Source organism: Drosophila montana, unplaced genomic scaffold, assembly GCF_035044405.1.
Source record: "Drosophila montana isolate Dmon_TW-CO22-7 unplaced genomic scaffold, ASM3504440v1 contig_3231_1, whole genome shotgun sequence".
NCBI lineage: Eukaryota > Metazoa > Arthropoda > Insecta > Diptera > Drosophilidae > Drosophila > Drosophila montana.
This window is the reverse complement of record NW_026998113.1, coordinates 99890-125667: the sequence shown is the minus strand read 5'-3', so window position 1 is coordinate 125667 and position 25778 is coordinate 99890. Positions and strand designations below refer to the sequence as shown.

Genomic DNA, 25778 nt, shown 5'->3' with positions numbered 1-25778 from the left:
ATGTTTAGATTTGAACTCTTATGCGATTCTATGTGTTGTGTTTGATCTTTTATGCAACATTTTTAAGCACTTTTTACATGCAAAGCGGGTGAAAAATGGCAGCTAAAGGGTAAATCTTTAATAAAAGGGGGATTGGGTGGTGGAGAGGGGAGAGGAGTTGTAATTTCAGATCTCAAACTCTGATCAAAATAATACACATTAAGCTGGGCTCTGTTTATATATATAATTAAGTCTGATTTCAGTTTTGGTTGAGCTTTTGTCAGGTTAATACAAATATTTGATTATACTTATATGCTAAGCCTTACCCTAATCACGACTAGTTGGGCTAAAAAGGCAGCTGCTGCACGGCTAAATTCCAGGCGGGCAAGCCGCGACACACATAGACGCAACAATTGTAGATTTTGGGCTCCGTTTTGCCCATCTGAACGTTGGCCAAAATGGCGCACAGGCTGCCGATTTGGTAGTCCGGCTGCTGGGCCAGTGTCTCAGTGTTGCCTTTCAGTGCTGCAGAGTTAGGTTTAATAATTAGCGTGAATCCTGTGTATGCTCTCTAACTCTACCTTTGACAGTGCCCTGCGAGACCCAGGCCTGGCGATCTATGTTCGTCCAGGGTATGATCTGTGGATTGGCTGGCGTTGTCCACTGGCTGAGCATATTGGCGGACACATTGTCCATATTGCCGTCTAGCGCGGGCATCAGTGTGCCAACCACAGTGGGACACAGTGCGCCATGGTAATAGTCCTGGGCGCCATATAAGGCGCTGTACAGACCCGAGCTCAGCACGCGCGTCGAATCGCAGCCAAACAGAAACACAACGCCCTTGATGCGATTCCGATAAATCAAGCGACTAGAAACATACTGCAGACTCGAGCCGTGACCTGCATAGCTGCAAGAAAACGTTGGATCAGTTGGTTGCCAGGTTCGAAATAATGTGGTTACACATACACAAAGCAATCGGCTTTGAATGCCTTGTCAATCATAAACTGCTCTGTGGGCACCGTCTCAAACATGTGCTGCCAGTGGGTCAGCCAGTACTCGAGAAAGCTGCGCAGACGGCGACCCGAATTCGCTAAGTCTGCATCGGGATTGATGAGCGTTATGCCGCGCTTGATGTTAACCGTATAGTAGCCGCATTGTATCTGCTCCTTGTGGGATTTAAACAAGCGCCACAAGCTGTGCAGCGATTTGATGCGTGTGCACTCCTGCATGGGCGCCAGCTGCTCCCAATGCATATGATCCAGGCGCTAAAAAGAACAACCATTATGAGTTTGATATCTGACTATGCTGCGAGCCTAGCTTGCCTCATCCACCACCAGAATGACGGGAAAACGCTTAGCAGCCAGGGGCTCACGTTGTTCCACCTGCTGCCAGTCGCTGGCACAGCTCTTGAGCAGCTCATAGACGAGCAGCGCTTCAGTCTCATTGTTATTGTTATTATTCTGGCTGTTGCCGCTGAGCTCATAGCTCAAGTGTTTCATCCGGTCGCGTGGCAACCGATTCGCATGCAATGCCGCCTGCGAAAGGAGTACGCGCTGATGATTGCTCCAACTGTGCTGCACACAGAACTCATCCACGCGGCCGTAAACAGCGTTGGTTTGCTGCTGCACTGCGGCGCAGGCGTAACGCTTGCCCAGAAACATAAAGCTATAGGGGTTCAAAACGCTGCCAAGATCCGCAATCAGTTTCTGCAAGATTCAAGAGCATGAGCATTTGGTAACTGTCGGATCGAAGCTATACCTTCAAGTACTCTTCAAAGGCATTCAGTTCCTTCCAGTATTTGGCCTTGGCCTCCTGCCCCTTCACCGCCAGCGGATCGACTGTGACCACACGCCTGAAACGCTCCACCAACGTGCCGTACTCCTTAAATAAGCTGGCCAGTGCATCGCTATTGAAGCGCAGACAAGTGGCGGCCAGCTCTGGACTGCGGCAGTGACGCAGCAGGGAGACATAGATGTTACCATTGGCGCCGGCGATCTCGCAGAATGTGGAGTATGTGGTGGCAGCATTGAAGCTCTTGCACAGCTGCAGCACGCACCACTCGTCGGGCAGCTGGTGGCATATGTGTGTGATGCGCGCAAAGCCCGCTGCGGGCTCTGAAACATCTTCGAGAAAGTCCAGACTATCGATGGGTGGTTCTTTTGTTTTTGCCTTGCGCTGCTCCAATTTCTGTTGGTATTTCAATATGTTCTGGAAAAACTTGTTGCTGCATAGAAGGAGAGTACGGAAAGTCGATTTGTCAGTTTACATGGTTTTTAACTTATTACACTCACCTTTTGTAGTCGGTCTTCTCCTTGGCGGTGGCTTCTGACAGAATTTCCGCTGTGTTTGGCGGCTGATTTTCCAGTTCCTGTGCCTCGGTCAGCAGCCGCATGTCTGCGCACTGAAAGAGCGCTCTCACCTGGTAATAAATCGAGTCCTGCTCGTTCCCATTGCGGTACTCCTCGTCCGCACGCAGCAAATTGTATTCTGCCAGGACGCGCACTTTGCAGTTGGTTGCTGATCGAAAATTGTGTATTTCACCTACCTTTCGTTTCGGGGCCTACCTGCACGCTTGTTAAGCCGCGCAATTCGTTGTCCGTTGCTTCGGCGTCCAACATTCTGCATTAATATTGTTGAAACTTTAATTTGTAAATTCGAAAAACGGCGCCGTCTGCTTCAGTTTCTGCATGCCACAAGTTGTTGTTGTTTTTACAGTTTGCTTGCCACAGTGTTAGCAACGTTGCAAAAATAGAGCTGCGCATCACTGCAAATATCGATAAGCGCACGCAGTAGTCCGGTACGAGCACTATATCGATACTGGTTAGGGTAATTTTTAGTACATTTCTGCGCGGGTTGTTCAAAAATTGCAAGCAAAGAAAGCATAATTAACAAAGTTTGGTTATTTTTAGTGTATTATTTATAGTGCAGTGTGGGAAATTTGAAAATTGCTCCTCGTATTGGAAATAATATATGAAAGTGAATAATAAAAGGTAAAAAGAAATATTCTTCAATCAGGTATGGTTTTAATCACAATTCCAGCACGGGACGTGCCGCAGACTGCGCGCTCCCGGCTCAAAAGCTCTGCCCTTGCTGTTGTTGTTATTGTTGTTGCTGCTGCGACCGCGTGTATTCATTCATAAAAACGCAACGACACGAAAGTTCGCGTGGCGAAACGTTGGCCAAAGCTCTGCGCAGCGGCGCAGATGCCCATACACCCAGAAAACTGTGTCAATCTCGTCTAACACATGTGTTTGCGCGTGTATGTATTTGTGTGTGTGTGTGCGTGAATGTGTGTATGTTTATACATTGTACATTATATTGGCTCACCGGTGAACCACACCCTCCAGTTGCCCTAAAAAACCTTACGCAACAACAAAGCGACACACATTGGCAATTATTGCAACAACAGTAACAACAACAACAACAGCATAAAGGGCAACAAGAACTTTGACATTTTACAGCAAGGTCCAGCGCTGACTTTTGTTGTTCGCGTTTTTTTCTGCCCAGACGCGTCTTTTTGCTGCCTGCTGCAAGCGGCTGCTGCAGTTTCTAATGACGTTTCTTAAAGAGATAACGACAGCAGCAGTAACAGCGGCAGCGGCAGCGGCAGCAACTGCAGCAGCGGCAGCGGCATTGTGCGTGGGGTGTGCATGGCTTGTGTGTGTGTATGCGTGTGAGGGTCTGACGTCAGTAAGCCTGGCGCAGCCCGTTCGCATGTGTGTGTGCGTGTTTATTCATTTTTTGTTTTTGTCGGCCGCTCCCCAGCTGCTACTGCAACCTGCAGTTTGAATGCGACGCTGCTTTACCCAAACAACTTCCCTACCCCCCTCCCAATCAACCAATTCGACCGCTTTACACTCTCTTGGGTCCTTTGGCCCCGGTCTAAGGTTGTTGAATTATGTATTTATTGGGTAAATGAATGCAGCGTGACAGTGGCAGCAATATTATTATTGATGCAGCATCCGCAGCAATGTAAGCAAAATTGACAACTTGACGAGACTTTCGTTAAATATTGAAAGCACGCCGACGCACAAGCACCTGCTCTCTCTCTCTCTCTCTCTCGCTCGCTCTCTCTCATTTTATAAGCTCTTTCCCTGTCTGTCTTGCACTTTGCTTTTGCTACTTTGTGTTTGTTGTGTATTGTTGCGCTGCCAGCGTCGCTGTTGGCGTCGCTGCTGGCCCGTTGGCCGCAGAGCACTCAGCATCCTTTCTACTTATTAATTTTGATGTTGCTTTTCACTTTTACTTTGTGTATGTTAAACGTGCCTCAGTCTGAGTCTAACATTTTCTGTGAGTAGGTGGGTGTGTGAGTGTGAGTGTGAGCGTGTGTTTTTGTCACAAATGTCCCATGACAATCATATGTTGGTTTTGCTGTTGTTGTGGCTACTTGAAGTTGCAAGTTTTGTCGTTTGGGCCATAAAAAGTTGACTTGTTGTTTGAAGCGCACGTTCAATCTTTTTGACCAGTGACCATTTGCACCACAGCACCATTAACCATCCCCGCAACCACCTGGCAACCCTTTGCATTATTTATGAGCCACTGCCAATGCAAAAACTTGGCACGTACATGTGTATGTGGCCAACCTGCGAGCGGGTTGAGTGCGTCGTACGCCTAGCAAATTATAACATTAATATTACATTAACGAACACAAGCGTGCATGCTCACACACACACACACACCCACACTCACACAAACACACTGCGACAGGCACACACATGCATCGGGGAGACATTAAAACAAAACAGAATGGCAAAAACTTTCATTTGACGTTCTAACAGCAAGAACAACAAGAACAACAGCAAAAGCACGCGACATGTAAAATAAATGTAACAAAATGCGCCCGAACACGGAGCAGAAACAGAAACAGTAGAAACAGCAGAAGAAGAAGCAGCAGCAGCAGCGCGGCAGCATCAACAAAAAAAAAAAACAACAAAAGGCCATCACAAGCACTGGTAGCGGCAGCGGCAGCGACAGCAGCAGCGGCGGCGGCGGCAGCAGCAGACACCCCAAAAAATATGGCACACATTCCAACAGTTGCAGCGATGCCAACGTCGACAGCGACGCTCAGCAGAGATCCCTCTGCCAGCTGCTGCTGCTCCTGTTCGTTTGTACGCTGCTCGCAAAGTCAAAGCGATTTTCGAAGTCGACGGTTGTGTGGCTCGCGCTGCTTGCTTCGGTGCTGCTTCCAGAAGCAACTAACAAAACGCTTTTAACACTTAACCGAAAAAAAAATAAAGAAAACACCAACACACACAACACACACAACACATATATATATATATACTAGGAAATTGCAAAAATCGACAAGAAAAGTAAGCGAAAAAAAATCAACAACAGCAGCGAGCAGAGCGCGTGAAAAAAAGTTTAGCTTGCTTTTAGGCAGCGCACAAATGACGCCAACGACAAATAACTTTTGAGATTAACAAATGCCAATAGAGCAGTGTGTCAAGTGTATTTAAATCGACATTTAAGTAAATTAAGGTGTGGTGATTTATGCAACTTTTTAGCCACACGCACGAGCACAGGGCGGCGACAGACACATACATAGGCGGAGTGAAGGGGACGCAGAGTGGAGAGCAGCAGCAGCAGCAGCCAACGACTGCACATACCTCTAAGCCATAGCCCACACATATACGAAGAGCGGAGGCATACAAAATAAAGGATAACGACGAACGAGCGACGAAAAAGCAAGAAAGAAATCGAAATTAAAATATATGTTGTACAACAACTACAGCAACAACAACAACAACAGCATCAGCAGCAGCAACAACAACAGCGCAAGCAATTTTCGGCTGTCGCTGTAATTCGAAGCTCATCTACGCTGCTTTGCTCTCTGCTGCCGCTGCTGCTGCTGCGGCTGCTGCTGTGTGGCTGCTGCTTCTGCTTCGCTCTCTCCGCTCTGCCTGCTGTATGTGTGCGTGCGTGATTCGTCAAGTGAAAACATTTCGTTTCGTCCAGTTTTGTAGGTATTTTGGCTGGCCAGGAGGCTGCTACACACAAATCTACAGAGCGACGACATGTTCTTGTCATCTGCTGCTGCTGCTGCTCCTGCCTGGCAAAAGTGAACAAAAATCTAAATAAAAATCATTAAAAAAATATCTTAAATAAATAATAATACATTTCCAGGACAACTCAAAATAAGTAAATAAAATACAAACTTGCACACACAGTTAAAAAGCGAGCACAAGGAATTGGAAAACCAAACAAAAAAGAACATTTTTGTGTGTGTTATTTTGCAAATAGGCAAAAGGCGTTGCCAAATCAAAAGCAGCAGCACGCATTGTGGCAACAAACAAAAAAACATAAATAATAAACCTATCACAAAACAGGCACAAAAGAAAGTTTTATTATTATAACTGAAAAGAAGATGAGAACTGCAAGCATAAATTAATCATACGCACCGTTAAACACCGCAAAAGGCAAAAAAAAGCAACAGCACCAAAAGTGAAATTTTCAAATGACATTGTGAAAGGCAGCAACATTCCAGGCTGCATTAATAATAAATACAACAATCATATAGCACATATATAGGATATAAAAGGATAAAAGGACTCGGCACAGGAGGCACTCTGCCTGTTCTATTATTTAACTGCTTACAACAGACGTTTTCAACTTGACGAAAGCTGATTGAAAGCCGCTTTCAACAACAGCATCCGTCGCCCACGGACCGAAAGAGAGCGCAACGCAGCGAGAGAGGGAGTGAGAGAGATTGTGAGCGTGACAGCAGCTGCCGACGTCAACGTCAATCCGCTCAATATTTATATTGCACGAGACCAATCTACGCTCAAAGTGCTGGCAACTCGGACGCAGACGCCACTAGGTCCTGGGTTTCAGTTTGTGGCTCTGGTTCATCTGGTGCCTGGTCCAGTCGCAGCACCAAAATAAATAACATCTGACAGCTGCTTCTGCTGCTCCTCCCACGCCAGTGCCACCCACGCCTCGCCAGTCGAGTCGAGGCCTAGGCAATAAACACAAGATAAACAAACTACAGCTGTATCTGTGACTGTAACTGTAGCTGTGTCTGTAACTGTAACTGTAACTGTAACTGCAACTGGAACTACAATCAAAGACAACAAACCAACAAAATAACAAGCAAAAAATAAACAACTAAAAAACACGCAATGGGTGCCAAGGAAAGTGTCGAGGCGGCCGTCAAAATGAACGCCGATGGCTGGGGTCACGTGGAGGTGTGTATACAAACAATATAATAGTATAATAACAACAACATTAACATTTTACTACCCATAAGTTACCCACGATAAGATATATAACTGTTTATTGTGGTTTTATTGTGCTTTTGATTGCAAGCTCAAAGAAAGCAAAGGAAAATGCGCAATTCTTTGCAGGCAATTGCCTTCCTCAGAGTTCTGAGCACAACTCTTTAAAAACTATATAAAATGTAAACTATATAAACTAGTTTACCTACTTTATCAAATAGTTTACTTAAACAGAATTTCGTATAATTATGGAGCCATATTTGATACTGATATTTAAGAGTTAGGGATTTGGTAATCGTTGCGGATATTTTAAAGTTATCTTTGAATTGGGAATCGTTGCGAAATAGCCTATATATGGACCATATACAGCCTATATATATCCTATCATAAATATAAATTTATCATTGCTTTTAGGGATCAAGGAATATTTGTAATAAAATGATTATTTAGGTTAATTATTGGAATAATTTTGATTAGAATGTGCCCATTTACTTTTTCTTTAAAAGAGAAACAAATTAGACATTTCTGATAATTGATTAGGAAAAAATTTCTTTTAAAATAGAAAAATCTCCAAAATAGTTTACTTAAACAAATGAATTTTCTATAATTACAGGGTTAATTTTGAATTGGGAAATTGAGCTTATCTATAAAATGTTATATGTTAATTTTATTAAAAATATATCATTGCAGAGCAGAGCATTGAATGCAGATTGAGAATATGTTTCTTAAAGTAAAGAACTCAATAACATTCAATATACCAGATCGACATCTATAATAAGCCTTATCCCTTTATCTTTTCATTTTGCTGGCACAAAAACTAATCGAATATAAGTAAACATTACTTGATAAAATATCACAAAAGATGATATCCTTAAACTCTTTCGATTATATATAATTATTGCTTTTACTGCACACACACATGCACCACTTTTAACCATTTAAGCTGTGTATTTTATCAAACCTGAGTCATCTTTTACTCGTATCAGGCTGTCAATCGCATTTCCCACAACTCAATTTGTCAATGGTAGAATGGGGGATGTGGGATGGGGGCAACGTCTGTGGCGAGTGTGACCCAAAAATCGGCAGAACTGTCGCCACCTTCATTCCTTATTGCATTTTGATGAGCACTGCGACAATTGAGAGCGACTGAGTGCTATTTGATTGATTTTAAAAATAAATTTCAACAAAACAACGAGCAAAAACGAAACACGTGCAGAGCGCCACAAAGTGTGGCATCCACTTGATGAGCCCAAAGTATGCGGGCAGCAGCATTCTGTCTGGTTATCGCCAGATCTCTTGCGGCTCTTGAGCGCAACAAACGCTGTGTGGGCGAGCGTCAGCTCTTGAGATCGCGCCGAGACAATGAGGCTGCTGCATAAGATTTACGGCTAATGTGGAGAGCTGTTCGAGATACTGAGAAACATAGAGAGAAATAGAGAGGGAGAGGGAGAGGGAGAGAGAGAGAGTGGGAGAGCGTTACGTAGCGACTGAATGAATGAATGAAAAATGCGCTTTGATTTTTCCCTCAATTTCCGTTTGGAGTATTTAGTTGTTTGCTTGACTTTGTGGCGTGTATTTCAAATGCTCTTTTGGCACTCTTCAAATATTTATATAAACAATATTTAAAGAAATTCTATGACCCCAGTCGGCTCGTAAACAGGTGTCTGTTTGTCTCAGCGGTAAAGGCTCGTAAGCAAAAATAGGTAAAGTGTACATATATAGCTTGGCTAGCCAAACAAACAACAAATGTGCTCAACATATGTGGCCAGCAACAGGCTGCAGACAGCCCAAAAAAAAAAAATAAAGAAGAAGAAAAATATGATATATATAAATAAGTTTATATTTGAGGTGTACCAAAAGAATTTAAAATTAAATTCATACAAATAAGGGGGCAGCAGCAGCAGCTTCTAATGTGCAACATGTGCTCGTGTGTGCGTGTGTGTTGGTGTGTGTCAAAGAACATAAAACTCACCGATCAGATCGAATCATAAACAACTAAATCAAAGTGAACTTCAAAGCACTTTTTTCCGCTAGAAATCTCCAAGTTGTAGCGTTTTTTTTTTGTCTATTTTTTTTTAATATTTGTGTTGTTGACACCTACACGCCAGCATCGTTGCAGCATGCGGCATGAGGGGAGCCGAGTAGGAGAAGGGGAGGGGCTCTAACCGGCAGAGCGACTGCATTTTGGCCAGCAATAGCTTTGGACTCGCTTCGTTCGCACCTCTCGACAACGGCAACGTGTTGGTGATAATAGCCCTGGCTGCAGCCGGCGTGGGTTGTTTCATGGGTTAATCATACATCTGGAAAATTAAATACGATTGTGGCACAATCGTTGCTTAATACATGCTTCAAGTTCAAATTAAATGATTAATGCAGCAGATCTTGGTATGTCTGGTATTTGACTGCATACGATTTGTCCCATTGAGTTTGAGTCTATATATATATGTGTATATAGATTTCTCTGTTGTTCGCTGAGCTTCATTAAAAAACAGGTGAATAAGTCTGCAATATCGATTTACAGTCTTAAGCTTCAGTTGGGTGTTGCAAAGCTGAGGCAATTCATGTACCAAAGCTCAGCTAAAGAAATTATATAAACCCTAAACTTAAAATGATTTTAGTTGCATGAGCGAATGTTTAATTATGCTTCAATGGGTCTTAAACTCATTCTCAGAGCTGTACATTATAACAAAATTAATACGTGTTTTCTAGATTTTGAAAAGTCTAGCAGACGGATAGACAATTGTCAAAAACTGTTGATAACAAGCTGCTTTTCTGCTCGATTTCAAACTAAAGATGAAGGACAAATAAAAAATATTTTTTTAAATATTTCAAATAATATTTGTGATGTCTTATAACTGCAGGAAATAAATTGTCCTGGGCAATGCCGGATATGGCGTGCTTTATTGTAGAAAAATAAATATATTATATATAAAGCTGATTTTGGAGACTTTTCCATGTTGAAATATATAATATATATAAGACAAAAAATACTCCAAAAACTATCCAAAAAAAAAAAAAGGATTGGGTAAAGTAAGTTACCTGTCGTATAACTACTTAAAATTTTAATTACGACTAAATTTTTCTTAACTCATGTTTAAAATACCCAAAGTGCTGAAAAAATATCCTTTTGAAAGTACAAAAATATATTTTTAAATATCTATTCTATTAAGCTCAGAAAAGACTCAGATAGAGTCTAATATCGTATAAGTAAAACTTCCATAAGATAGCTATTCGGTGATAACACAATTCTTTAATGTCTTTGCGGATTTAAATTGGAGCCCAATCTTATATATATATATATACATAATAAAATAGGTAATATATAATATTACCTTAAGATCTATGATACATAAATTTCATGTCTTTTATGTAAGGCCCAATTGGAGCCCAATCTTATATATATATATATACATAATAAAATAGGTAATATATAATATTACCTTAAGATCTATGATACATAAATTTCATGTCTTTTATGTAAGGCCCAATTCTATAAATGTTTTACGTTTGTTTCTTATAAATGACTTATAATATATAATAAGAAAGCCTTCCACACAACTTATAAGAGGTCTTTACGGATTTTGAATGGAGTCCGATCTTATACTTAGATTGAGAAAGACTTTCTTATGTTTGGATAATAATAAAATAAATCCTTAACAATTACAGTTAAAGATTCTTTCATAAGGGGTTTTTCTTATAAAGGACGAATAATCCATTATTTCAATAAGTAAAACTTACCTAAGAGAGCCATTCACCATTTTCACGAATTTTAAACGGAACCCAATCTTATAGTTAGATTGAGGAACGATATTCTAGAATTTGGATTATAATAGAATATTGCCTTAAGAATTACAATTAAATATTCCTTCATAGAAATGCTCTTAAAGGGCTACAAATTAATTATTTCCTGAGCTAGCCACACGCATGATCTAATTGATTTGACTAATAATTCTTGTTCTTTTTGCTATCTCCTTTCTCTCTTGACCCGCCTCCAGCAGCGCGGTAGTCGCTACCACGGCCATCGGCATAATCAACGGTCGCAGTCGCTGAATCGCGGCCAGGCGCTCTCGCAGGCGGACGTGACCAGCATGTGGTGACATCGGGGTGCCTCTGGTAAAGGTGAGTGTTCGTATATCGATCGATTTCGATAAACATTAATCGATAACTTATCCCCACTCCAGCAGGAGCTGCGGTGAGCTGTGCCAACTGTGCCATGGGCAACAAACTGAGCTGTTCATGTGCGCCTCTTATGCGCAAGGCTTATCGCTACGAAGATTCACCCTGGCAGAGTTCGCGTCGTCGGGATGGACATCTATTAAGGTGAGTTTGGCTGTTTAGGCGTTGGCGGCAGCAATCTTTTGCCTCTTGTAGTTGACTCTTTTGTTCTCTGACTGGCTGTAAATATGGAACAATAACAACAACAACAAAAAACAATTGAATTCGCTATTTCGAGAACTTTTGTAATTTAACTAATTGTGTTCTTTTTCTGGTTTTTCTTTCTTTCAAAAACTCAATATGAAAACAAAACGAATAACGAAAAAACTTTCGACTTTTGCCTTCACATCCAATAATCCAACAACAACCAACACACAAACCAACACACTGCCTAATCAAATTCGTTGGGCGCTTCAACAACAACAACAACTACAAATCTGCAACAACTTTTCCTTCCTAAACGACTGCAACAACAAAAAACAACAACAACTGCCAAACTGCGCTTCCTTTGTTTGACTTTACGTTCAATTGAAAACCCTCCAACAAAAATGAAACTTCCTCAACAACAAATTTGCACCAAATTTCAATTGGATGAACCAACCCAACAACAATAACAACCAACCAAACAACCAATCAACCAACAACAACAACTTTTGCAATAATCAATTTGTCAACAATCGTTTTATTAACCAACGCTAGTTCGTTCAGGTTGTGGGCTGAGGTCTTTCACGTATCGGCTAGCGGCGCCGGCACCGTCAAGTGGCAACAAGTGTCCGAAGATTTGGTTCCTGTCAATATCACATGCATTCAGGATTCGCCCGAGTGCATCTTTCACATCACCGCGTACAATAGTCAGGTGGATAAGATACTCGATGTGCGACTTGTGCAGCCAGGTGAGTTGTAAAGCCCCTCCCCAAAGCTCCTCTCCCTATTTACTTTTGCTAATTGAATATGGTTTTAATGTGTGTGTGTTCGTGTGTGGTATTTGCAGGCACACGCATTGGCCAGGCATCGGAATGCTTTGTTTACTGGAAGGATCCAATGACAAACGATACTTGGGGCCTCAATTTTACATCGCCCATCGATGCCAAACAGTTTCGGGAATGCTGTGTAAGTATTCTCTTACAGTTTGTTGCATATTGCAAGCGCGACGACGACAAGCAACCACCTCAACTGATACCTCAACCAAAGAACCACCTCAGCCAACCACAACTACAAACACTGAAATAACATTTGCACCCCACACACACACACATACAACCACATAGACCCTTCCTACTAACAATAACAATAGCATTTGGGCAGTTCTATGCGGCATGCAACAAAGTGTTGCAAGCAACTGGCCAAATCAAAGCCACAACAGCTGCCACAAATGTTAACCACAAGTTGATGATGCTGTGATGATGACCGACCGTGATGGAAGTTTAATGATAATGCGGCTCAAGCTCGTTAATTTTTTTTTTTTTTATCTATTGAGCTGTATAACTTATCTAGATAAAGTCCGTTCCACGAACCCAATTTTAAATCAAGTCAAAATTCTTTGGTAAACTTTCAACAGCTTTGAAATGTGTACGCGAATCCTTTCAATTCATGCCATGCCATGCCATTTGTCACAGTCAGTATCACAGTCGCAGTCACTGTCGCAGTCACTGTCACAGTCACAATCGCAGTCACTGTCACCCAACACACAGCCAAACACAACAGACAGACACCGCTCTCTAAACTGCTTTACTGTTCCATGTTAATATAATTGTACAAGTATATATTTATATATAATACTATATATATTCATATATATATTTTCTCGTTCTTAGTTGACTAACATATGACATATTTTGCAAAATTTGGCATCGTACTTGAAATTTATATTTGAGTTCAGTATTGAGATTGTGTTTTCTAATCTTACTTTTTATTTTTATAATAATTTGGAAAAATAATAAGATAATACATATATAGTAGTGATATTTTATTTAAGAAACCCGCCTTAACACGTTGATTAACAATATAAACCAATATACACACAAGAAAACAAATGATCAGAAATTGAAAGAGCGAAAAGAAAATGGGAGCAACATAAAGCAACATTAACTAACTTTGGTCTTGAAATCAACAATCAGATATGATGTCTATATATATATATAAAAAATTTAATTACTTTTATATAAAAAAACTAAAAAGAATAAGAAGTAAAAAAACTCAATTCAAATTCAATTTCTGATCAGAGACTTGTACTTACGATCTATAAACACACCCATACAAACACACACACACACACACCGACACTTGACAACGCCCTTCCCCCCAACTTTGCCACTCACATAGTCAGAGTATACTGTCTGAATTAGTGTCTAATAATTGTTTCGTTTCTTTTCTTACTTTGCGCCTCATTTGTTGCAGGTATCTTACATAGTAAAAAAATACGTTAGTATCGCTTCATATTATTTATTTGTCACAAAACACAGTACTATTAACTTTACAAACTGCTGCTACTAAGACTCTACTACTAATTAACTAATTAATTTTATTAATATCACTGCAGAGAAAAGTACTCCTATAAGATAGCTCGTATTTATATACAGATCTTAATGTATTTTAAAAAACCAAAACATAAACCCATTCAAGTAGCGCTTCCCTTTGTCGGGCATGTGTAAGATCTACCATAAATACTTGCATACATATGAACTTCTACTCACCCACGCACATGCACACGAACACGCACACACACACACATAACAGTGTCCTTAAGTGTCGTTACTGTTTGTAAGCTATTCAATTTTTATGTGTGCCTGTTCCTCCACCTCCTCTATCAGTCAAGTTTTTCAACCCAATTATCACATTAAACTCGCTATCAGTACAGCCAAAAACACACGCATACCATAACAGTTATATATACCAGAAATATACAAGATAAATACCAGATATATACCAAATAAATACTAGCTAATTATTTCAGTCCAACGACGCGAGTTGCATTCATTTTGCAAATGTGCAAAGTTCTTCAGCTCTTGTTGTGTGTGTGTGTGTGTATTAAAAGTTTTAAAGGTTCCAAAAACTACTTACACACACCCACACATTGTTTATACCCACACACACACACACACAGACTGACGTAACTCACACATACAGTTACACGCACACCCACTAAAATTTGTTAAATGTATTTATATTATATATTCTTTCATTTCTTTTCTCTCTTCTAATCATTTTCGAATTCATTCTCGAAACACGCCAAAAAACATATATATGTATATTAAATCAACTGAAAAACTAAATTTGTTTTCAAATATTTCATTTTTGATGCATTTCATTTTGATACTTATGAAAAAAAAAACAATAAATGTCGTACTTAAATTTGAAATATTACGAACAACTTTTTCGAAAACTACTTTTACAAAAATGACCAAAAAAAAAAAAAATACTTTACACGCAACAAAAACGAAAACAACAACAACTACAACAACAAATAACAAAAAAACAATTTTGAATACATTTCTAAATGTACACTTTACAAATCTATCTATCTATAAAACTCTGTCCCACCCGAAATGCTTTTATTATCTAAAATGAATTTTATTTAACTACTCTTAACTATATATTTATGTGTGTATAAATATATATTTTTCAACTCTATTCGTTTGCATTTGACACGTGCGCCACAAAAAATAATGAATAAATAACTAACGAAATCGAATCAATTGACAATTTCCATTTACAAAATCGAATGAACGAAAAACGTAATGAACGTATAAAAATTTCATAAATTGACTGATAATTGTATAATAATTGTTCGAATTGCCAAACGTACAATGAAAATGCAAAAGAAAAACGCAAAACGCTTTAAAACAATCGCACGTATCCTCTACTACAATACCGTTACCTATCCACTGCAAACCGTTTCCGATGAGCCCTAAGTTCCCAAGTACAATCCAGCCCGAACCTAATCCCAAGCCAAGTGGGCGGTTTAAATACGCAAATGAAAATCAAATATCGAAACAACTTTCAAAAACAATGCAAAATCTTAGACTCGAATCAAATGCTAGCAGCGCTAGGAATTAGAAGAGTGTAGCCAAGTGCTACGTTTGAGAATCGCCAAGAGAGGCGACACACAAAGTTAACCAGTTGAGCGTCAGAAGAGGCCAACGCAAATATATATTATATATTCTTGGAACATAATTTTAAGGTTTCCAAAACCAAAAACGAAATCGAAGCAACACGCACAGGCTCACAATAATTGTTACCGCAGCAAATTAATCAAAACTAAGCTAAAGATGAAATATAACTAAAACTAAGTGTTATTGTTAGGCTAAGATAAGTTAACAGTTCAAATGTTGCTTCCACTAAATGCAACATTTGAATGCGCCTAGCGCCCCAATATGCTCTCTGAGCTCGTAAAAGATCACACTGCTTAAACGAATGCACTTTTAAGGCTTCATAAACTTAACTAAACTCTAACTACTAACTAACTAATGCTTGTATGTGTATGTTTGTCTACTTCACTTTACTAACTATCAATTTCTATATTTAAACTAACATATATATATATGTGTATAATCTGACTCAAGGCTTGAGCACATGTCTAGTAATACTACCCTATGTAAATTCTATGCACTCTTCTAATAGTTCTCTAAGTCCTCTAAATCGCACACTAAGCAACAGCTACAAATTTCGCCAAGTCACACGGCTTGTGCCAGTTATATAGATGCAGATCTATATAGATCTATATCGAGATATATAGACAGTTAATGAGAGAAAAATTTCGAAAGCAGTGAAAGCAGAAACCGCACACACAGAACCTTGTAATCCCAATCAACTAACCTAATGATAGTGCGACGTTTTACAGTCGCCTTCTTTCAAATTTTCACGAAAGGCCTCGTCGAGCTACTCGCTGAAACTGGATCCGCCGGGCAAGGGCAAGGTCAAGGCCAAGCGAAAGCCGCTCAGCACTCCCGCGTCGCCGTCGCGCGTGCGCCAAGAGCCCCAATGCACCTGCATGTCCGCCGAGCAGTATGCGCGCCTGAGAACCGATCCACGTGTTAGAGGTGAGAGAACAAACCAATCCAAAAATAAAACCAAAAAAACCAAAACCAAACTCAGCCAAATCAAACTATAAGCAAATCGGTTAAGTCAATAAGTTGGCGAGCGCTTCGACTCGTACTACCCACTTTTTTTTTGCTCTTCTTTTTCTTTACGTTTCCAGTTTTTTCTTTAACCTTTCGCGATAGCCTCTGGCATTCTTATTTTTTTTTTTAAAGGGGCCATAAGAAGCTCTTGTAGATCTTCTGGTTTACCGTTTGATTTACGCTTAGCATAGTCTCTTCATGTAATACAATGTACCCCCACTCGTATACCCAAATTATACAGTTAAACGCAACTTAGCAATTAGACGCCAATACCACCGCATCCCCCATCAAATCTCATCGCCATACTCATTGCAGGTTCATCCACTTTGCCGCGTAATGTCGGCTCACACAGAATCACAGATGTCGATGGCCAGCAGCAGGGCAAGGTTGTAAGCGCCGTGAGCAGCACCTCTTTGTACGATAACGTGGCCAGCAGTGGGCCGGGCGTGGCCCAAGGAGGCGGTAAGTTCTTATCTGATTGAAATCAAATTGTTAAAAAGAACTTTAAACAGTTTGTAAACAAGATTAAAAAATAGAGCAGATGATCAAGTGTTAAATCTGATCTGGTGTGTGATCTATAACTCTAGGCTCTGAACCTAGAGCTTTCATGAATTCTGTTCCTATTATGAACGGGATTTGGCTTCATTAAAAATTCAATTTTTTTTTGGTCAAAAATGTGCTTTAAGATTTTATTTACACATTTTGACCTGCAAATAAACCTCTCTAAGCCGGCAATGTATCTGGCCTGCAGTGAGAAACGCTTCAAAAAGAAACGTTCACCAGTTTGCTTGCCACAGTGCAACATATGCTGCATGCTCTGATTTGACATACGATCCACTATAATTGTTTTTAATCTCTCTCGCGTTCTCTCTAATTCGCAGATACCTTACAACGTCAGCTCAAGGGGCAAGATGGCAACATGGTGGCCAATGCGGGCGTCAATACCAATACGCCGGGCGTGATTGTGACCGGCGTGGGCAGCGGCTCGGACATGTGCTCACAGAATCATGTTGGCTCACAGGTGGGCTCAGACGATGCCGGCGCCTGCCATATGGAAATGGATCTGCCTAAGAGCGAGGGCACACAGGTTGGGGGCGGATTGCATCAGAGTGTGGGCACCTCTACCAAATCAACAGGCACACGCACCAAGGATTTCAACGATGATATGGTAAGCTGAGTGCATCCAGGCACGCTAACTAGCCGGCACAATATGCCTGTCTCGCTTAGCGCACCTGGCTGGATTGTCTGTTCTAACCGCCAACTCTTTGTGCTTCTGCCACACAGACACGCGACGCACACTCGCACGATATGCACCACCAGCACAACGTAATCAACAACAATACACGACGCAAGACCAAGAGCACCGAGGACATGAACGTCGATACGAGCACACTAAAGCGCATGCTAAAGCCGATGCCCAGCACCGAGAGCCCCGTCACGTCGCCGGAGATGGGCCGACGGCGTTACAACTACTACAATGCGAATGGGGCCCAGACATTGGGCCCACAGCACATGCATCAGCACGGCATGGGCATGGGCATGGGCGGGGGCGGCGGCCATCACGTCATGAACAACAATACATTAGGCCGCGGCAGCGGCAGTCAGTCGTCGCGCTTCTCCGGCTCGAGGTGAGTTCTGTAAATTGCGCTTTTTGCTGTCAACTAGTTGGTAAACAATTTTTGCTTGGACTTGACAGATCTTCGCATGAAATTGGTCGCGGTTATCCGCCGCGCAATCTATATTTGGAATTGGAGCGGGAGCGTGAGCGTAGCTGCATTGAGGGCTCGCCGCCATCAGATAATGTGATGTTCGATAATCAGTGCTATGCGACCACGCCCAGCTCCAGCAATGGCAACTCCGATCAGGATCAATCGTATGGCCAGCAGCAGCAGCAGCAACAACAGCAGCCGCATCCACAACAGCAATCGCATCAGCCGCATTTGCCGCATTTGCCGCATCCACAGCAGCGAGCATCGCGCCATCAGCATCATCAGCATCAGCAGGCACCGAATGTGACGCCCACTCCGGGCAGTCCCACCTCGCGTCTGCTCATGGAGTACGAGATGCATTTGCGCAATACGCTGGCCAAGGGCATGGACGCCGAGTCCTACAGCCTGCACACCTTTGAGGCACTGCTCTCCCAAAGCATGGAGAATCTGGGTGAGTTGCTCGCACCGCCAGCCGCTGAACGCCTACATTTTAGTTTGGGTTTCGTTTGGGTTCGCTTTTGGTTCACATTCGGTTTTTGCTAAACTTGTAGCTAATTTAGTTTTCTAAACTTTTCGTTCTCGTTGTTGTTGTAGCTGAACATTTCGTCTTCTTCTTATTATCCACACCTCCTACTTTCTATTATTTTATTGTGCCCCCTCTCTAATCGAATTTTTAATTAGCTTGAGCTCTAGTGCGGTTTGTGCCCTCGTCAATGTCTCGAATCAAGTCAAACAACGTTCGCATTTCATGTAACACCTGCGTCTGCTAATGGGGCTGGTGTATATACCTTTAGCTAGTTGCTGATAATCTGATTAATGTGAGTTGCCTTTCGTTGGGGTATTTCGCAATAATGCAGATAAGCTGGTAATGGAATTCCTGTTGAAATCAGAATGTCTTTTTAAGTAAATACCTAGAGCATCTAGAGAGCTTTCGAGAGAAATTTTAATAAGTAAAATCAATTCATGTGGGGTACAACGGGAAAAATTGTTTAAGGCAGAATGAAACGATTTTAGAAGGTATTGCCAGCAATATTGACTATCTAACACCTTCTTCTCTTCGGGAAGACGAAGTCAACTTTTAATTAGGCAAGAAAATTGTTGAAAAGTCTTAGTTATGTGCATATGAAAAGTCTATTGCTCCAAAATTAATGAATGCCAATTAAACTAATATTAAAATGATAAAAACAAACACTTAGATTTCCTATAAATGTCATGCAGAATACTTTTCCTGTACTTGAATTCTTTTTCATAATTCTTAATGTGATTTCTTCATTTTGCAATCAAAACACCTCTCTCTATCTCTCTCTTAATAACCATTAATTTATAATAATAATTAAAACTTAAATGCTATCCATACATATCACAAAATGCTCATCATGCGCTCGCACACAATAACCACCACAACTATCACACCACGTACCATCAATATAAATAACAACAATAATAACAACAACAAAAACAACAACAATATCAACATCACTATTAAATATAACAAAAACAACAACCACCACAACAATAACAACAACTATCATCAGAATTCGCTGAAAGCCTACCAGGATCAACACAGCGCAGCCCATATCCACTACGTAGGCGTAAGTAGTTCCATTGAATGCACGTCTCTTAATTAATTCAGTGTCTTAAACTATCCTTAATGTAATCCTGAAGATCCTTGCGCCAATTCGCCGCTCAATTATAGAGATCTGAAATGCATTTGCCTGCCTGTGTTATGCTTTAGCTTTGAAATCAATTAATATACAAATGAACTTAATTTAATTTTGTTCTTGTTTTTCCCATGCAGCCAATGCCAAGTCGTCAACCTTGCCGCTGCCCCCACATCGCCCCCTATCCACCATACGGGATAAGGAACGCGATCGTGACCGGGATGGCTACTACAGCGATCGCAATGAGTTAATACGCGAACGTGAACGCGAAAGAGATCGCGGCTATCTATCCGATCATAATGCCAGGTAAATATCACATCTTTGATCTTATCTGCGATTTAGTTTCACTCAATATTATTCCACTTGACAGTTTCTCCAACTCGCGTTGTGCCAGCTGCATTGGCGAATCGGCACGCGCTCAGTGGTTCCGTCATTCGGATGGCTGGCGCTCGGGCAGCTCAACAATTGGCTCCGGTTCTGGTCACGGCATGATGACACAACAAATGGCCGGCGGGGGGCACAAGCGTTCGCCCTGGGACTCGCTGCCATCGCTGCGCCAGGACAGCAGCCTCAATGATTCCGGCTATAAGAGTGCACGTGCCGATTCCTTGGAGCAGCGGTAATAATCTATTAATTTGATATTATATTCTATATTAAATATGCATTATTTTCGTTTTACAGTGCGGAGTTTATACGTCAGGATAGCTTGCGCTCTGAGTATTTGAGTGATCGTGAATCACGCTATGGAATTGTACAGCAGGCCTCCATTGAGAGCACCGATTCGCGCATGTGTTATCTCACATCGTCCGAGGTGAGTGTTAGACATTTAAGACAAACAGGCTGAGATTATCAAAGCGCACTTTAAACACAAGTTTATCTATTATTTTATATTTATTTTCTTAAAACAATTCACTTAGTTGCATAATATTGATAGAGTGCATCTGGTTTGCCTTCAAGTTAAAGAAACCAAAACTTTCGGCCAATCGCAGCTAAACTTTTATTCCTAGTATAAATAATCCTTGCTAATCTTCTCATTACAAATTTATTCCTACTATAAATAATCCTTGCTAATCTTCTCATTACAACAACCGCAGCCCTTATAGAACTTTTTACTGCTACGCAAATCAAGAATCGAACGCAGTTCATCGGCCTGTTGATTGCCTTCAATCGCCCCAAGCCTTGTCATAAAACTCTTCCATCAAGTTTTCAATGTACTCAAAAGTCGTAAGCTTTTTTATAAATATCAATTTAATTCGCATAAACCATTGTGACACAGCGCTTCATTTCTGGCGCAGTAGCAATTGCCTGCCACGTAATGGCACGAAATCCATCATAAGACCCAACCCACATGCAGCTTCTGTAAAGTGGAGTCTGCCAATTCACTGCCCTCCCTGCCTGACAGCACTCGTGAAGGCAACTGTATGCTCTGCTCTATTTATAGGCACCGGGGCCAGGCAACTGGGTCAACTGTTACAGAGCCTTTACTGCCGCTGTTAGCGCTTAACAGTGATATGTTAGTTAGCAGTCATGTTCCTAGTTAACAGTAGCGAGTATCGTAAATTTGTATAGCAATCCAATAGTAACTGTGTACAAGTGTGTGTGTGTGTGTGTGTGAGTGAGTGGTGCAGAAGCGTATGAAATATATGCATGCATATTCTGTATATGTATGTGTATTTATATTTGAGCATACAATGCATTCGCTAAAAAAATAAATAAAATAAAATGAGGAGGAGGGAAAGTCAACTGGCGCATTTGGCTGGGCAACATAAATGATATTTATAGTTGCAGCCCAAACTGACCCAGTTTTGCCTTGATTAAAAACAAACTGCCAGGCATGGTACACACTCACACACAGAAACACACACACAGTTGCAAGCACACACTCCTAAGCAAACACAGTTGCAAGCAGCCCCCCGAAAAACAAAAGAGGAAAAAACTTTCTCTTTTGCAACTCCCTCAGCTAGCAGCCTTGTCAACGTCAACGTTGCTGCCTGCCTACTGTTGATGATGTTTATAATCATGATGATGATGATGATGATGATGATGCCAATGATGACTATGTTGATAATGTGCAAGTGCTTGCTGCATGCATATAAAATTGCTGTGCAGCCGCTCAACGCTTTTGTCTGCTTATTTCGCCTTGGACTCTGGGCACGACCCGGCTTGTCAAGCCGGCTAATGTTAACTGTGTGTGAATGTGGGCGTGGCATGCATAATGCATGTGAGGCATGTAATGTGCATACTTGTGGCACGCTTAAAGCCAATTTTGATCTCTTTGCCTTGACACTAATGAGTCGCAGCAAAAAAGATGTCGCCGCGTCCACTTGCACTGCACTCACGCATCATTGGGCATCAGCAGCAGCAGCAGCAGCAGCAGCCCAGGCTCACGCACACAGAGACACAAGCTATGCGCTGTTAATTGCAATAAACTTCCATTGTTACACTGACACATAATCCAAGCGTACAGCCCGCCCCCACTGCCTATTCCCTAACTAACGGGTTTTCCAGCGTTCTTAACGCGGCGCATGCGCTTTAAGCAGCTAGCGCTCTTTGGCGCTCTCTTGTGCGTGCTTTCGCTCTCGCGGACGGTCTCGCTCTCTGCGTCGCAGCTTTCGCATCGCTTCCAAGCAGCTCTGCTGCTGCGACTGTTAAGATTTCCAGCTGCGAAAGCTTCAATTGCGTTCGCTACGCTTCGCTCCGCTTGCCGCTGTCATTGCTGCTGCTGCTATTTTGCTAGTGTTGCGCTAACTTTTGCTCTGTCGTTTTATAATCAACTCACAGTTTCGCATGTGTGTGAGTGTGTGTGTGCGTGCGTGCGTGTGTTTGCCATTTTGCAATTAAACAATTACCAAATATAATCAGCAAAATTTAACAATAATTAAACCACTGCCAGTGTGTTGTAAAATTTGAGCAGCGCTCGCAAAAGCAAACAACTGTGAAAAATTGTGTATAAAAAATTTGTTGTTTTAAAATTCACGAGCAGCTTCCGTCGCGGCAGTAACTGCAATTTTCTCTCTGTATGTGTTTTTTGTAACGCTTGTGTGTGTGTGTCTGTGTGTGTGAGTTTGCGTGTGTTGAGAGGCGCTCAAAAGTATGCAACGTGTGGAAAAATTCGCTTTATTGCAATTTTGCTGAAATACCAGAAACAACAGGAGCAGCAGCAAAACACAATTTACAACAACAATAAAACCTACGACAATAAGAACAGCAACAACAACAACAACATGAAATAGAAGAACGCAAGGCGCACGTTAAGCAAGTAAATGTCAATAAAACCCCTCACCACACTCCTCCACCCTTCAAAAAAAGAAGACAGGCATAATAAATAAAGCAAAACACGAGCACAGTATCCCAAATCTAACTCTGTTGTGTGTGTCTGTGTATGTGTGTGTGTATATGTGTGTGTATATGTGTGTATGTGTGCGGGTCCTTGTGCTGTGGCATTTTATGCCAAGCTAAGATTAAATGCTTTGTTAATCTCTCATAAGACACAAGCAGTACCTAAGCAGCGGTCCAAAATAAAAGCAACTCAAGCGATTCTCGTAGCACTCAAGCGTGCGTATTTGTGTATCTGTGTGTGGGCGTACTTCTGTGTGTGTGTGTGTGTGTTTGCGGCAATAATAATAAAGCTGGCAATCAAATTTGCTGCCAGATTGTCGCACGCTGCGTTTGCATTTAGCATTTAAATGGAGCAACACGCGGCGGATACACAATGTGCACAATTCGCAGCTTAACGCACAAAAAAAAAACGTTTTCAATTAGGCTACAACAAACATTAAACATAACAAATCCAATAACGATTAGCAAATGTCTAAAAAAAAGCGCAACTCAAATGAAAAAAGCAGAAAATGTCGCTGGCAAATGCGATTAGCATCACGTTTCCCCTTTTACGGCACGTGCACAGCAGTTATGTGTGTGCGTGTGTGTGTGTGTGTGTGTGTGTGTGCGTATTTCGATGTTGTGTTTTGATAAGCCAGCAAGTTTGTATTCACAATGAGGCCGGTGTTTGTATGGCTGCATCTGCCTTTGGGACATGAAAACTGTCTCTTGTACACGCGAATTGTTGGCTTATTTTGTTGCTGGGCTCTGCAGTTAGTTAAACTCTTTTGGTCGCCATTGAGCTGCTTTGAATCAATGACAAATTAAGCTTTTAACTGATAAATCTACCTAGTTGTATCATCAGCGAGCTCTTCGCTTAAGAAATTAACTCGTGATCCTGGAAAGTTGATTATGTCTTGTGGTAGGTTCTGCTTAAGACACTGCAACTTAGCCTTTCGTGTTTTTTCAATGCTAAGGTAACAAGGATTAGATATGAATACGGATTGGATGTATTTATCCCTTTAATACTGTTGTCTTTTGGTTTTGGCATCCTTCAGATCTAAAACCTTGCCAAAACTGCTTTCAAGACATTTGAAAATGAACCTCTTGCTTACCATGACATAATGTTTGTCCCCATATTTGTTTCTATATTCTGAATATATAGATATAGATAGATTCTCAACAATAAATGGAATGAATGAGTTTGATTTCATCTTCAGTTTCCCAATTCTATCAGCTGTTCCCGTAGTATATATATGTTTTGTTTAATTGATTGCTTATTATTAATTTAATTATTTATATTATTCCCACGCAGTTAGTTCGCAATTTGTTTGATATACCTCATTAATTTGCCTTCTATAAGTCCATCATAGTCAATCTGTACTGTAGTCTTTTAAAGAGAGCGCAAACAAAGCTGCGAGTGCTGTTTAAATAATGTAAATCGGGTTGCACCTTAACAGAGCGCTAAAAGCTTTATAAAAGCTTTCGTGCACACCTGCACTCTGTTAAGTATCCGCGGCTGGCAAGCACTTGAAGCCGTTGCGCCATGTTTGGGGATTTAAAAGCTTTGCCTTGTCCACCGGATGTGGCCGGGTGGCAAGTAGCCCACGTTTCTGTTAACAGACTGACAAGCTGCTGTAATGGAAGCTTGCCAATGTGGGCGATGCACGCTTCCTCTTTCTCTCTCTCTCTCTGCCCTTCCTCTCCCCCTCCCCCACTCTCATGTTGTATATGGGATTACGAGCTGAAATTCGTAACTAAATTGCAAATTTTTGACGCAATTTGTGTGCAGTTTATTAAGGCCAAAAAGTAGGCAACCGTTTTATGGGATTTTATATAGGTGCTTGTTAAATTTGATATCTGTCCAAGTTATCGCAAATTTCGCACAGCCTGACAGCAACAATCTGACAGCAGCTGTAACTGAGACTTTCTAGTATCGATTACAGGACTTTCATTATGCTAATTGAGCGTAGTTAATTCATAAGCCATTTATCTCAATTGGTTTAAAAGGTGTACAATAATGCGAGTATTTACAATATTTATAAATAAATAATTTACATCATTATTCACGCTGCCCATCACTCGCCCTCTCTCTCACTTCCCTTTCTCTCTCTGGGGGCGACTATAAAATATTGTGCACACACAGCTTTCGGGCCTCGAATGATCAATCAAATTGATTAATTACCGAAAAGCGTTTTAAATATGAGCCAAAATACATTAATTTATGTGGTTGAATAACAAAAAACAAGAAAAGACAAAATATGCCGCGACTTTCATTAGATAAGCAAATGCAGATAAGAAATGAAGATGGGCCAAAAACCAAAGCTTGCCACCTACGCACATATATTTTGTGGCTTAAGCCACTTAGCTTGAGGACCTTTTTATTTTCCATACCCAGTGTACAACAAATGTTGGCAAAAGGGTAACATGAGCATGTGGATGTCCATGTAACAGTTGGCTGAAGAACTCTTCAAACAGATGGCAGCATATAAAAGCCTGATCAGCTTGGCGAGTTTGACTAGGATAGGGTTTCATCTGTTCGTCTAAGCAACAAATCGT

At 41.2% G+C, this 25778-nt stretch overlaps 3 protein-coding genes across 11 annotated transcripts in view; 2 read left to right on the top strand and 1 right to left on the bottom strand.

The window, feature by feature from the left end:
• Positions 1 to 204: 204 nt before the first annotated feature.
• On the bottom strand, positions 205 to 2688 carry Sse (separase). The gene is made up of 7 exons (XM_064690021.1): positions 2525 to 2688; positions 2271 to 2466; positions 1738 to 2203; positions 1302 to 1685; positions 946 to 1244; positions 561 to 886; positions 205 to 504 (listed from the first exon to the last, which is right to left on the bottom strand). The coding sequence occupies exons 1-7, from the start codon at positions 2595 to 2597 to the stop codon at positions 326 to 328; spliced, it is 1923 nt and encodes a 640-aa protein (XP_064546091.1). The 5' UTR covers positions 2598 to 2688; the 3' UTR covers positions 205 to 325.
• A 4383-nt stretch (positions 2689 to 7071) lies between these two features.
• Positions 7072 to 11394, top strand: LOC135433842 (uncharacterized). Its single transcript, XM_064690107.1, has 3 exons — positions 7072 to 7166; positions 11195 to 11315; positions 11381 to 11394. The coding sequence occupies exons 1-2, from the start codon at positions 7101 to 7103 to the stop codon at positions 11291 to 11293; spliced, it is 165 nt and encodes a 54-aa protein (XP_064546177.1). The 5' UTR covers positions 7072 to 7100; the 3' UTR covers positions 11294 to 11315; positions 11381 to 11394.
• The window catches only part of sif (still life), a 92716-nt gene continuing 78324 nt past the window's right edge, over positions 11387 to 25778 (top strand). For 3 of the 9 annotated variants that reach the window (XM_064690105.1, XM_064690104.1, XM_064690095.1), the window contains exons 1-11: positions 11387 to 11516; positions 12111 to 12304; positions 12403 to 12521; positions 16252 to 16450; positions 16847 to 16993; positions 17413 to 17699; positions 17816 to 18159; positions 18228 to 18691; positions 20039 to 20207; positions 20272 to 20520; positions 20583 to 20712. In XM_064690105.1, coding sequence (XP_064546175.1) covers positions 11410 to 11516; positions 12111 to 12304; positions 12403 to 12521; positions 16252 to 16450; positions 16847 to 16993; positions 17413 to 17699; positions 17816 to 18159; positions 18228 to 18691; positions 20039 to 20207; positions 20272 to 20520; positions 20583 to 20712 — 2409 coding nt within the window. In that variant the 5' untranslated portion in view covers positions 11387 to 11409. Of the gene's footprint in view, positions 11517 to 12110; positions 12305 to 12402; positions 12522 to 16236; positions 16451 to 16846; positions 16994 to 17412; positions 17700 to 17815; positions 18160 to 18227; positions 18692 to 19775; positions 19833 to 20038; positions 20208 to 20271; positions 20521 to 20582; positions 20713 to 25778 lie in introns of all 9 variants that reach the window. The other 6 variants (XM_064690102.1, XM_064690091.1, XM_064690103.1 and 3 more) reach the window with 6 other exon arrangements.

What these genes read in the sequence shown, in the direction of transcription:
- Sse (XM_064690021.1), bottom strand. Translation starts at nt 2,597, where the DNA reads ATGTTGGACGCCGAAGCAACGGACAACGAATTGCGCGGCTTAACAAGC. An exon ending in GGTAGGCCCCGAAACGAAAG is followed by an intron (nt 2,467 to 2,524) that starts GTAGGTGAAATA and finishes GCGTCCTGGCAG; the next exon opens with AATACAATTTGCTGCGTGCG. An exon ending in CCTTTGAAGAGTACTTGAAG is followed by an intron (nt 1,686 to 1,737) that starts GTATAGCTTCGA and finishes TGAATCTTGCAG; the next exon opens with AAACTGATTGCGGATCTTGG.
- LOC135433842 (XM_064690107.1), top strand. Translation starts at nt 7,101, where the DNA reads ATGGGTGCCAAGGAAAGTGTCGAGGCGGCCGTCAAAATGAACGCCGAT. An exon ending in ATGGCTGGGGTCACGTGGAG is followed by an intron (nt 7,167 to 11,194) that starts GTGTGTATACAA and finishes CGCCTCCAGCAG; the next exon opens with CGCGGTAGTCGCTACCACGG.